Below are 12,602 nucleotides of genomic sequence, written 5' to 3'. Positions count from 1 at the left end.
GAATGATGAAACGTTTTTTGCCTTTAGACTCTCGCCTTCAGTTTGGAGAAAAACAACCAATTCACTTTAACATAACATATGTCGTTATTCCCACATAGTTCAAGTCCTATGAACAAAATAAAAACTCATTGAGACGCAGAAATTGGATTTTTATACACAAACATTTTATTCGGTTAAATAAAGCAACAACCTAATAAGAACAGAGGTGTGGAACGAGGAGAGGTGTGTAAAGGGAGCAGCCGGTACAGAGGCCTCTAATTACACAATAACAAAAAAAAAGAAAAATTCATCCAAATATTTAAAATGTGACGACCTGCTCTGCATTCTTCAAATCAAGGTTCGTCTGACCTCGGCCATTCCTTACAGCGAACACTCAAAGAGTAAAAAAAGAAAAGAAATTACATACAGACTCTTACAATGTTGCTCTTATTCCTCCTAACGTCATGCTCCTTCTTTAATTTCAGGGTCAATAAAGTGGCATCAAACAGAGGCCGATTGCGGCCAGTGCCGGACTGTTGCACCCTGGGAAACATCACTGTTGCTAAATAGAAACGGACTCGGCCCTAGACAGAGATCAGGGACGACGATGGAGAGTGAAGCGGAGAGCGCGTGAATTCATATTTACAAGGCGTAATCCAGCTCGTAGCGGACGTACATGTTCTTGTCGTCGTTGTAGACTTGTGGGTAGTGAGCGATGAGGGCGTCCTGGGAGCCGATGTAGATGGAGTTGTAAATCTTCCAGTAGACGTCTCGCACCTTCCTGGCCGGATGGAACAAACCCTGGAGACACAAGAAATACAAAAGTAAGTATTCACTGTTTTTTTTTTAATCATTTGTTACAACCAGCACTTCAGATGGACGAGTTCACGGTCACATGTTGCTCCACGACAATTCATTGAGTAATTTCTCATATATTTGTATTATTTCAAGAGTATAGTGTTGCCGGATGGCTATGTAAGCGGAGTATGGTGGTTGTTAAATCTTTCTCCGTGAGCGTCCAAGGTCGTTCTCACCTGTAAGCAGTACTGCAGCATGCGGCAGGGCCCGATGGCGACCCGCAGCCCCTCCAGAGCGCCCATGACGGCCTGGATCACATGCGGCGACGTCTCAAACACGTTGGGCCACACGTAGTTCAGCAAGTGGTTGAGGGAGTCCTCGCAGCCGAAGCCGTAGACGCCCAGAGACATGTGCTGGACTACCGCACTGGCCGTCTGTCTGTGGACCAGGTCTCTGCAGGAGGACACAAGAACAGGGTCAACGGTTATTGGTGGAACTAAAATCGAAACACAGAAGCTAGACGTGTGATAAACACAGAAACCCTCGTCTTCACTCACCTGTCCATGAGCGCGTCCTCCAGCAGCGGCGTGACGGCGTAGATGTAGTCCTTGCCCATCTCTCCGATGTACTCGAACAGGAAGGAGAGCGACTTGAGAACGCCGTTCTGCACGTTGAGCTCCGGCACGCGGTACTCGTTCATGAGCGCCGGCAGCACCGTGAACGGTGAACAGGTCTCGGCCACGATGGCGATGGCCACGGTGGTGCAGACTCTGTTCTGACGCTCCTGGACCTTCAGGTTGTTGAGCAGAGTGGCCAAGACATCGTGGGGGCTGAGAGGAGAGGAAGGAGGAGGGCAGAGTGTTTGTTAGCAACCGTTTGATTAATTTAAATATATTCTCAGACCATTACAGGGTTTCTGCAGGCAATTTAACAAGTTAAAGACTTTTAAAAGAAGCCTTATCATAACCATTTAATTATACAAAGCATAAAAGTGTGATGGAATACCAGTAGGGACTATAAGAGCTTGAATTCTTTAAATTATTACATCACTTTTTTCAGTAATTTCTAATCAAATTTCTTTAAAAAGACGTAGAATGTATTAAAGACTTAAAGCCGACACTGTGAACACAGACATAAACACATATTTGTTGATGAAGATCTCGAGCACTCACCCGATGGCTTTGGCGATGTAACCGAACGTGTTGACGGTCGCTCTGCGGATGGCTTTTTTGTGAGCCTTCAGCAGCTCCAGCAGCTCAAAACAAATCCTCATCCATTCCCTGGCCGACACATATTCAGCCCCCCTGAAATATACACAAGACGTTAGGACACACATACTAATAATAATAATACAAATACACGGCAATCGGATACATATCACGTCACTCTGATGCTTTATGCTACCGACCTGTCAGCGATCCGGCCCACCAGGTCGATGCAGTTCTCCTGCACTTTCTCGTGTCTGTTCTTCAGGATGGGAGTCAAACGAGGAAGCAGGTCTTTGATGGGCGGAGTCATCTTGTGCATACCTGCAATGACAAGAACAAACATCCAATAGCTATTCAGACGTTTCCTTTTAAACCCTGAAATCTGAAATACATGGTTAATAAGTGTAAATGCAGCTGATTGTTGACGTACCGATAACGTTGACGATGGCCTTCAGCGCTCCCAGAATGCTACCCAAAACCTCCGGGTACTCCTCTCCCAGGTACTCGTACAGCACCACACCCAAGTGACCCATCAGCTTCTCCTGCAGCCACAGACAAACAGAACATGCATTAGTTTCTAAAAGAAGTGAAATGGATTGGTCTGTGCGTGTGCGTGTGTGTATAGTTTACCTCCTGGCACGTCTTCATCACCACGGCGGTACGGGAGATCAGGTCGGCGGCCTGCTGACGGACTTTGGCGGACTTGTTGTTGAGACGCCAGAGCACCGTACCGCAGATCTGAGGCAGGTAGGGCTTCACGCGCTTCCCGAGGGCGTTCACCACTGTGCCGAAACCGTTCAGCATGACGGAGTCCTGGAGAAAAACGAGAAGGGACATTAACAAACCACCCAAAGACGGGATTCTTCCTCTACTTGAATTCGAAGTATCATCCGTCTCACCTCGGTTGTCTGTTCCTGGAAGGCATACAGGATACCGTCGATCAGCTGCTCCTCCAGCTTGTGGTCGATGTCGGCAGCACCCAGGTTGCCCATGATTTTCTCGATGGTCTCCATCACCATCTTTCTGTACTGCTCCGCCTCGTCTTTCAGGTCATCAACGATGCGAGAAATGATCTCTGCCGCTCCCACTTTGTTGGCCAACTCCACTGTGGTGTCCACCAACTGTTTGGGGAGGAAAGACGGTTTGTAAACATGCATGGGATGTGTGCAAAAAAAGAGACACGATGGCACAGCAATACATCTCATTTCAACATGTATTTGGCTCAAGTAAAGTGGCAAATTAACTCAAGTACATGTCTGCTAACCCTGGTACAGGTGCAATAGTATACATTTCTCTCAACAGGCCGACACAAGTTAAGAGGAATGTGTGTCGGTTATAACGGTGGCAATGATTGATTTCATTCAAACACATCATGAAAAACAACACAGAAGCTTCTGTGTGTGGAACATGCGATTGTAACCAACGGGTGCAGGTTGAGAACAGAAGAGACATGAACGTCAGGTCCGATAGCTCTCGTGTTGGTGTTAATCTAGCGAACGACTAGCCCTGATCTGAACCACGGACTGGTTGAACAGGCGAGAATAGTTCGCAGGAAGCAGTTTACATCAGAATCATTTTATATGTGTATATGGGTAGTACAAATAAGCTGTTTTTACTTCTTAACATCTTCCATTAGCCGTTTTCTTCAAAGCAGAGACCCATTCATATGAATCTTGGACTCATTAGACTTGTTTTTAGTTGAACATGAACTCCCGTGTGCTCACCTGTCTGTAGTTGCGTCTGTCCAGAGCCATCCTGTGCTGCCAGAAGTGCTTGAAGAATGGAGGCAGGATCTCAGTCTTGATGTAGTTGGCTTCCACACCATCAGTGCCACAGCACTGCTTCACCACCTACGAGACAGAAAACACAAGAGCGGGTCAGAGAAGGAACATCAACGAGTTCAGACTAAAAAAGGTAGAGAAGCCAGATGTGACCAACGGGTGCAGGGTGAGAACAGAGAGTATGAAAGTATCAGCTCTGATAATTCTCGTGCTGGTGTTTATATAGCGACATACTAGCCCTGACGCAACCATGTAGTGGCTGAACAGGCGAGAATGAGTCGCAGGAAAGTTAGCCGACATTTGTAGACGCAGAAGTTAAGACAAGTTATTCTTCGTCTCCCTTACCTTAAGTACAATCTTCTTCATCTCCTCATCGGGGGACTGGAACTCTCTGATGAGGATCAGCATCACCTCTCTGGTGTAGTAGTTGGCGTACTCGGCGTCCATCAGTGGGATCAGGTAACCGATGGCTTTGAGGAAAGCAGCCAGACCCTGGTGACAGAGAGGGAGGAATACATTGTTGCAAGTAGACCTTAATAATAAATGTAAGTCTGCAGCCCCGCCCTTTGACATTTTATTACAAGCAAATATTCACACTGTGGCTACACGCAGGCTCAGCGATGGGTGTGAATCTTGCAGTAAATACTTTGTTCTTTCCTCCAAAAGCATCTTACCTTTCCTCTGTGCTGTCGGATACCCTTCCAGAGCGGCTTGAGGACCGAGTCGAAGGACTCGATACCGTAGGGAGTAGCAGCTTCAGCGAGGGCGGCGATAGCCAGAGCGCTGATGGTCCTCACCTTCTGCTGCTCGTCTACCAGACCTGGAGAAACACAGACAAACCCAACCGTCAGAGAGCGAACACATTTCAGTATGACAGAGTTCAGTAAAGGTGGTCATTTGATAATCAACCGTTTAAATCTACAAGGATCTGCAAACACCTCTATATATATTATACCATGACTGACCGTGTTCGATAATCTCCACCAAGCTGCGGAGGTGGGGCAGAATGGCGCAGCCCATGAGGATGGCGATCTGCTGCACGATCTTGATGCCCGTGTGTCGGGCCTGCCAGGACTTCTTGCTTTTACACACAGCTTTGAGAAACGGCAGGAGAGAGGGAATGCCGAGAGCGGAGGCCACCACGGCGAAGGCTCGGGCCGTGGTGTTTCTCACGTACTCGTCCATGTTGTCGATATCGGGTCGCATTGTGGAGATCATGGTCGCCAAACCGGCAGCCTGGAGCGGACAGGAAGAACAGGAAACGTCAAATATCTGAGTCAGATGTCTTTTACTGACAGAACGTGTACTTGATTTTATTCTAAGTACACTCTAGTCTGCCAAACCTGGTTCAGGTGCACATTTCTCAAACAGTCTGCATATATTTAGAATAACATTTATATATGTCTAAACAGTGGAAACGTTTCTGTAAGTGGAGTATCTGATTGTAACCAACGGGTGCAGGTTGAGAACAGAAGAGACATGAACGTCAGGTCCGATAGCTCTCATGTTGGTGTTAATCTAGCGAACGACTAGCCCTGATCTGAACCACGGTCTGGTTGAACAGGCGAGAATAGTTCGCAGGAAGCAAAACAACATTTTCCCCCACATTACCTTTGCCAAGTTAGAGATGATTTCTCTGCCTTCTACTCTGGCATAGTAGTCCTCATCAATCAGCAGCGGCTCAATCACCACCAGGATCTGGACACAAAGAGGACAGTTAGTTCATTTCTTCACACACAATCCACAGAAAATAAGCAGATGTTTTCACTCTGATCCTACCTTGTGTACGTATGGTCGAACCAAGTCATCCAGTTTGTAGAGGATGCGGTCGATGACTTTCACCAGCAGATGGCGCTCCTGGTCCTCCAGGGTGGGCGACATGAGCAACGGCAGGATCTGATTGAACAGCGGACCCGCTCCGAATTCACGAGCTTTATCTGTGATCTGACGCAGGGCGGCCTGGAGACGAGAGAGAGGAGGGAAGCAAAAATTCACACTGCATCCACATACAAGCTCAGTGCTGGGTAGGTGCAAATAGGTGTCGTCGTTGTGCTTTATGCTACTTTAAGGCTTTTAGGGAGATTTATGACATGAACACAAGGAGTATATCGGACATTGGGGACCGTTTTAAAATCATATGAGCACTTAAAGTAAGGGAATAATGACAAACCTTCCTCATGGGCGGTGTTCCATTTTTAATCTTAAGCAGCAGCTTCATGATCTTCCTCTCTTTCTGCTCCTCAGGGCTCAGCGTGGACTCGTCCACCTCCACCTAAAATAAACACGGAGCAAGCCGTCAACACGTTGAACTTCAGACGGGACGAACATCCCAGCGGTAGATTTATGTCGTACGCACAAAAATCGATGCTCACCAGGAGTTTGTCAAAGTACTGGATGTCATCGGGTTTGAGGAAGGGCAGGTTTCCTGAGGGCTGGTCATTCATCTGTTTGGTGGTGCGGTCCTCCACCTGCATGTGGAAGCCGGTCATGCCTCCGAGGGGGGTCGGTGTGGCCGACAACTTACGGGCCGGGGTGCGGATCGGCACGTAGCCCGCTGGTGGAGGCAAAACCTGCGGAGAAGAACAATAAGCTGTCAGTGATGGGATTACGTTTTTAATTATATTTACTCATTAAACGCGATAAAAAGGGGGCACGGACCTTGTATCCCTCTGGGAACATGGCGTCAAGCTCGTCGTCTGTGAGAGGCCGGTTCCTCTCATCGATCTCCCGCTCCCACCTCCACGCCTGCAGCTGCTCTGGAGTCATGCTCATCAGGTGACCTGAAGAAAACAGAAAAGGAAACTGATTTTAAAACACAGCAAAACCATTGAGGGGCTCGAGGATACTTGTGACTAATATTAAAGCTTTCTTACCTGGTGTTGGGGTGGCCATGTTCATAGCTGGCGTTCCTATGGGAGTTTTTCCTGGTGTCAGAAGTGGTGTTGAGGATCCCATCTGACTGGCAGGGGTTTCATCCCACCGAGACTTCCTCTTGCTGGCCCCTGGGGTTGGCGTCTCTCCAACCGACTCGTCTCCTCTGTCTGTGCGCGGCGTTTCAGCCCAGCCACTCCCGTGTCCCGGGGTCTCCCGCTCCGTCTTTGGGGTTTCGTCCCAGCGGTTCTTGCGTACGCTCCCTGTGGCTCCACCGTGGCCAGGCGTGGCGTGGCCGGGCGTGTCCCCCCTGCCAGGGGTGGCAGCGCCAGCTGGTGTGTGACTAGGAGTGGGGTCCCACATGCGGGTACTGGGAGTGGCCCCTGGGGTCTCACTGCCCTTAGCGCGCCCGGGGGTTTCATCCCATCGGGTGCTTGAGGGTGTGTGCGCGGGGGTGTGACCTGGGGTGTGTCCTGGAGTCTACAAGGGGACAGAAACAAAAACAATCCGAGATTTAAAACATGTTGGAGACACTAATACAACTTCTAAATAGTTGTCCCATATTACAAGTTACATTATACAGAGTACATACAAGGAAGTAACCTGAATATTTGTACCCACTACAAGAAGCTTAAGTTATCCACAAAGCAGTAAGAGGCTGATGAGTGACTCACCTCAGCAGAGGAGTCAGCCTGGTCCCAGCTGGACATCTTTTTGGGTGTAGTATTGGTGGGGGTCTGGTCAGCAGTCTGGTCCCAGCGACGCTTACGCTTTGCAGCAGCAGCAGCCTGGGAGGCAGCGGACCCGTTGACGACTTTCAGCTCCCCAGCTTTGGCCTTCTCTACCAGCTGCAGACGGATCTCCCTCTACACGCAACAAAAGAACAAACGTCAGGAAAAAAGAAACAACTGTGGCGCAAAGAATAAAATGTGGAAATAGCTTGCGGTCGAAGTAAACCGTGGGTAGCCGCTCACCTCCTCTTTGGACAGGTTTTGCTCCAACATGACGTCCACGTACGACCTGACCTGCAGCTTGGGGTCCGGCGTTTTGCCCCCTGCGCGAAAGAGCACCAACAAGAACATAGGACACTGATCAGTATTCGCTCTAGGGACCCAAGTTACTACAAACAGCAAGCACAGACACAGCCAGCTAACCCTGACTCTCTTTACCAACAGATTAACTTACGCTCCTGTTGTTATAAACAGCTGATTCACAAAACAGTCCTACTGAATTACATACAAATATACATTTGTCTTTTCTTACATACAGTCATAGCATTCTATTGAAAAACAAGCAGATACATAGAGAGAAGAGCTGTGGTTGTGGTGTTTTCTTAAAGTGGATTAAGACGTTATAGCCATCACTGATGCAGGGGTCCTGGGCTGTGCTCTTCAGAATACGTACACTTTCAGTGCCATGGTCCCTCTGCAGTCAGACTTCAACCGGCAGAAAAGAAGCCTAGAAAATGTCTCTTTACCATTAGTAACACTTTGGAAAAGGGTTTGAACTCACACACAACAGTATACCACCTGTGTTGCATTGATTTACGGCACTCAAAAAAACAAAGTATCTTCTTGGGGCATAACCACAAAACTAGAAAAAGAAAAAAATCATATGGAGATCATGTGGTCCAGATTCCCAATTCTTTATACTAGCATATAAAAATGTTGAGGCTGCATCTAGGAATGACATTAACATTAAATATATGAGCATCTATTCTGGCATTCTAATATAAAACTGAGGCAAAAAAATGATCCTAACTATCAGAAGTATGGTGATAGGACATGCCAGAGCCCCATTAACACGCCATAGCAGCGCTGTAGTTATCCAATAATCTCACATTCAGATCCTGACTTCCTTTGGAGGACAAAGGGGACTGATTCAATAAGGATGAGATATATATAGTCAAATATTTGTGCAGTGATTTTCCATCATGAATGCAGGGGGAGTTTGATCTAAATTTGTAGGAAATTGATAAGCCAAATAAAAAAACTTGGGGGTTGAGGTTGGTTGTAGCCAGTGGACCCTGACCAAACTGATAAGTGCACAGTTCTCTGTGTTCCCCATAACCTACACAGGATGAGTTGCTGCACCCTTAACAGAGTGCAGTACAGGACTGGCAAAGCAGTACTGCTGTAGGAGAGAAATTAAGGACAGTTAGTATGGGCCTGTGGTATTGTGGTACACAATTTTTTTTCTTGATAACATATTTCTATTTTACAGAGAGAGTTGTAAAATAAAAATATATTTACACAACAACTTTGTACAAAGAACTCTCTCTACATGCAGGCTTCAGTCGAGCCCTACCTAGACCAACCCTGAAGCACTCGGGCCGTTTAAGCTCATGTTGTCAGTGGAAGTGAAGATGCAATAATAAAAAAAATGGAGAGACGGATAAACTAGCTGGCTCTTGTAAAAAAGAGACAAACTAAACCCTAATAATGAGATCTGTAAGAAAAGCTGGCTGCACTAACGCGTTATGTGCCGAGACCCACGGATCTTTTACATTTGCAAGCCACAGGACGTTAAAATTACAGCCCTGACGAAGTCAAACTGGGAAGACAAAATTAGGCCTGATTATGACTTGTATGTATTATATAACCCAAAGGATCCTGAGCTGAGCTAGCCTATTTCTCTCCACTGCCTGCTTTGGGATCTAAAGCTCTGTCTGTAAGTAAGCAGGATGTTGTTGGTCATCAGTTTCTGAGCTCAGCATGGCAAAGCAAAGTTCATTGGCAGGTGAATTACACCACAGCTAACCCTCAAACTTCCTGAATCCTCACAGGCTACGACAAGAGGGCCACTGCCCTTTACCAACATAATTTAGGCTGTTGCTCACATGGGAATGTTAACCCTTCGACTCACACACAACCCATCTGCGACCCACGTTTGTTAGGTGAATAAGCCCGTTGAACACCTAACCACCTCTCCCATTGAAACGCATGGTAACCCTACAGTGGGTTTCACTATATTTTATTGCACGCACAAGGATACAAATTTCATTTTGCACATAAATATCATGGAAATATTTTTCCAAACCGGAATACTGAAGATAAACTTTGAGCCCACACTGTCATTTGCTGCAAAGTTGGAAGTCGAAACAAAATGGAGATCATAAATATATCTGGAAGAAAACGCACAACGACACAAAATGTTCTTGGACCACAGAGGATTGACCACGGGGAAGGCATCAAGTCTGGGAGGCAAGCTATTGCATTGTAGTCGAAGGGTTAAAACAGAAAATCTATAGCTGTTAAACCATTGGCAGTCATGGGGGTCACAAAAAAGTGAACCGTGAAAAGGGAGGAGGAAATGGGGAAGGTGTAATGAAGTCAAAAAATAGCTAAATTTACCGTCTGCAAAAGGGTCGAGACGCTCAGGCGAGATGATCATCTGTCTGCGCCGGGCTTTGTATTCATCTTCCCGCTCGGCGATCTTCTGCGGGCGATGCTCTGCAAATGGGTCGTACTGCAAAAACAAGGACGGGGTGTACGTGTATTTAAAAACTGAGAAGTAAAAAAGGCCTGTTTCAAAGAACACAGGGATGAAAATATGATATTCGAGACACAATGAATCAACACATACTTGCTCGTCTGACTGAGGAATGGCATTGAGTATTGCCACCGGTGCATGGTACCCTGGCTTCTTTTGTCCCAACAAGCTTGTTGACGAATCCTCTTCATCATCCTGAGGAAGTAAAGAGAAACAGGAGTCTAGTCAAATCTCACCAAAACGGCAAGACTCTCCTAGCTCATATGCAACAGGCAAAGAGGAGCAGTCAAGCTCCTTAAAATAAACGGTGGAATGGCAAAAGTATCAGTAACATTGTTGTAAAATGTAAATATTGTACTTTTGTGCTTACTGAGTAAAGGATCTGAATACTGGGTATGAAAATACTTACATCTTCTTGTTCATTGGCGGCGATGGAAGTGACATATCCAGCAAAGCGGCTGTCGCTGCCTCCATAGATCTCCTGGTCAAAAAAGCCGGTGGAATCGAGGCCCACTCCCTGATCTCCTTCCTCCAGCAGGGTGGCCTTCATCCCCTGGATCTCCAGGATCTGGGCCTCGATATCTACAGACACATGAAAGACAAACAGAGGATGAGAATTAACACAACTGCCAAAATATCCGATTCGTCGGTGCATAAAATAATGATTATCTGTGTTTAAGACTCATTGCTTGCAAGCAGTGGTGGAATGCAAGTACTCACGAAATGTACTTGAGTACACATTTGAGGTACTTGTGCTCGAGTCTTTTCATTCCACTTTCTACTTCACATCTCAGAGGGAAATGCTGTACTTTTTCCTCCACCACATTTATCTGAGTTAATTCCTGGGTTAAGATTTTTGTAAGTATATTGGTTGAATCCAGCTTCACCTCAACCAACAAACATAACAGTAAAATATTGCGTTCACAGTAATGCATGAGCATTAATATAAATATAATATTCAATAGTGGAACAGTCACAAGGACATGTTTCTACACTAAGCGGGCTACTTAAATTTTTACATAACCATTGTGTAACGTGTGGTCGAGCGGTGTTGTCAAAATGAAGCTACTGCTAACCTGGTTAGCCAAATAATACCCATATTATCATATACAAAATAAATAGTGAGCAACTAGAGGTAGTAATGCACTAAAACGTATGCTTGAATGTTGATATGAGTACGTCGATAAGTCTGGTGGTGAAGTTACATATATATCCTTAATTAAACGGGCTCATCTTTCACGGTGAAGGTAGCTAACTAGCATGCTAACCAGCGCCATTATCTAAGCCGTCCGCGTTGCGTCTTTATCACGGCCTACTGCGTCTCGCGCTTTCAAACAAACGAATACATCAGAACGTGCTCCAGATACTTCAACATTTCCTACATAGTTTCTTGACACATAATATGATGAAAAATAATCCGAAAACAAGAGCTATTTAGTGGATTTTGTGCAAAATAAATTACCTTCGTGCGTTTTGGCGATCTTCGCCATTTTGGTGGTGGTTGTTCGACTCTCAGACCGGAAGTGTGATAAAGCCGGACTTCCGTCTCTTCTTCTTCTTCTTCTCTAATTTGATTGGCGGATCGCAACCAACTTGAATAGGTACATAGTTTACACATTTCAACTCGTTAATTGTTTTTGTAAAAAAAGTAGAGTATTTGTTTTTTGACACAAGAGAGTAAATATGCTCTACAAGTAAAAGTACTTAAAGTCTCAAAAGTAAACGTGTTTATTATCCAGTATGCTCTTTCCAGTATTACATTCAGTTGCAGGAAGTATTCAGAACCTTTACTTCAGTAAAAGTACTAATACCTCACCATATATATTCCTTTACAAGTAAAGGTCTGCATTTAATATGTAAGTAATTATAAAAGTAATAATAATAATAACATTTTACTGCAATGAGTACTTTTACTATTGATATTTTAAATACATTTTACTTGAGTAAGGATTTGAATGCAGAACTTTTACTTGTAATGAAGTATTTTCACGGTGTGGTAATAGTATGTTTACTTAAGTACAGGATCTGAATACTTCTTCCACTACTGATCTAATCTAAAGATAAGATAAAAATAATTAGCAGGTTTACAGCAGCAAAGTGGACAGGGCAACAAGATACATCAGTAGAAAACAAAACAAGTACAATAATACAGTTAAGGTACAGTAAATAAGTACATCGCAAAAAAACTACAAAAGCTAAAAATACAATATAATCAGATTGAGTGGTTGATTACACAACATATGAACTAGTATATATGAAGTGTTTATATTGCACATGCATATATTGATATTGATATTGCACATGAATGAATCAAAGAATGAGTCATTTGCTGGGTTTTTATATTATATGTCCATTTGGTCTATTGGGAGCAGTGTTGGTTGTGCAGTCTGACAGACACACTGTGAAGCAGCCGGTCACTGAAGGAGCTGCACAGCGCTGTTAAAGTGTCCTGCATGGGGTGGGAGATGTTCCC

General features: G+C 45.3%; 1 protein-coding gene across 5 annotated transcripts; it reads right to left on the bottom strand.

Annotated features, from left to right (window-relative positions):
* Positions 1-142: 142 nt before the first annotated feature.
* Positions 143-11,651, bottom strand: sf3b1 (splicing factor 3b, subunit 1). Of its 5 annotated transcripts, XM_079170162.1 has the most exons (24): positions 11,592-11,651; positions 10,539-10,711; positions 10,223-10,324; positions 9,991-10,105; positions 7,612-7,691; positions 7,312-7,503; positions 6,640-7,117; positions 6,425-6,546; positions 6,139-6,336; positions 5,937-6,038; positions 5,546-5,725; positions 5,378-5,464; positions 4,732-5,002; positions 4,441-4,586; positions 4,112-4,258; positions 3,710-3,835; positions 2,885-3,106; positions 2,616-2,798; positions 2,416-2,527; positions 2,186-2,306; positions 1,950-2,081; positions 1,335-1,607; positions 1,014-1,230; positions 143-780 (listed from the first exon to the last, which is right to left on the bottom strand). In XM_079170162.1, exons 1-24 carry the CDS (start codon positions 11,617-11,619, stop codon positions 622-624), a joined length of 3,966 nt encoding a protein of 1,321 aa, XP_079026288.1. In that variant the 5' UTR covers positions 11,620-11,651; the 3' UTR covers positions 143-621. The 5 variants fall into 5 exon arrangements, 4 of the variants coding, with proteins under 4 accessions (XP_079026288.1, XP_079026289.1, XP_079026290.1 ...); XM_079170163.1 differs by lacking the exons at positions 10,223-10,324; positions 10,539-10,711; positions 11,592-11,651 and adding an exon at positions 8,042-8,095 and having other exon boundaries at positions 9,991-10,005; XR_013767300.1 differs by lacking the exons at positions 143-780; positions 1,014-1,230; positions 1,335-1,607; ... (13 more) ...; positions 6,425-6,546; positions 6,640-7,117 and adding an exon at positions 8,042-8,095 and having other exon boundaries at positions 7,442-7,503.
* Positions 11,652-12,602: the final 951 nt, after the last annotated feature.

The sequence above is a fragment of the Pholis gunnellus genome (assembly GCF_910591455.1).
Source record: "Pholis gunnellus genome assembly, chromosome: 12".
NCBI classification, from domain to species: Eukaryota; Metazoa; Chordata; class Actinopteri; order Perciformes; family Pholidae; genus Pholis; species Pholis gunnellus.
Note: the sequence above shows the minus strand (reverse complement) of the source record. Positions and strands in the feature narration are given on the sequence as shown.

Coding starts and splice junctions, on each gene's coding strand:
- sf3b1 (XM_079170162.1), bottom strand. CDS start 11,619: ATGGCGAAGATCGCCAAAACGCACGAAG. Junction 2,307..2,415: donor GGCCATCGTCAACGTTATCG/GTACGTCAACAA, acceptor TTGTCATTGCAG/GTATGCACAAGATGACTCCG. Junction 2,082..2,185: donor GTGGGCCGGATCGCTGACAG/GTCGGTAGCATA, acceptor TGTATATTTCAG/GGGGGCTGAATATGTGTCGG.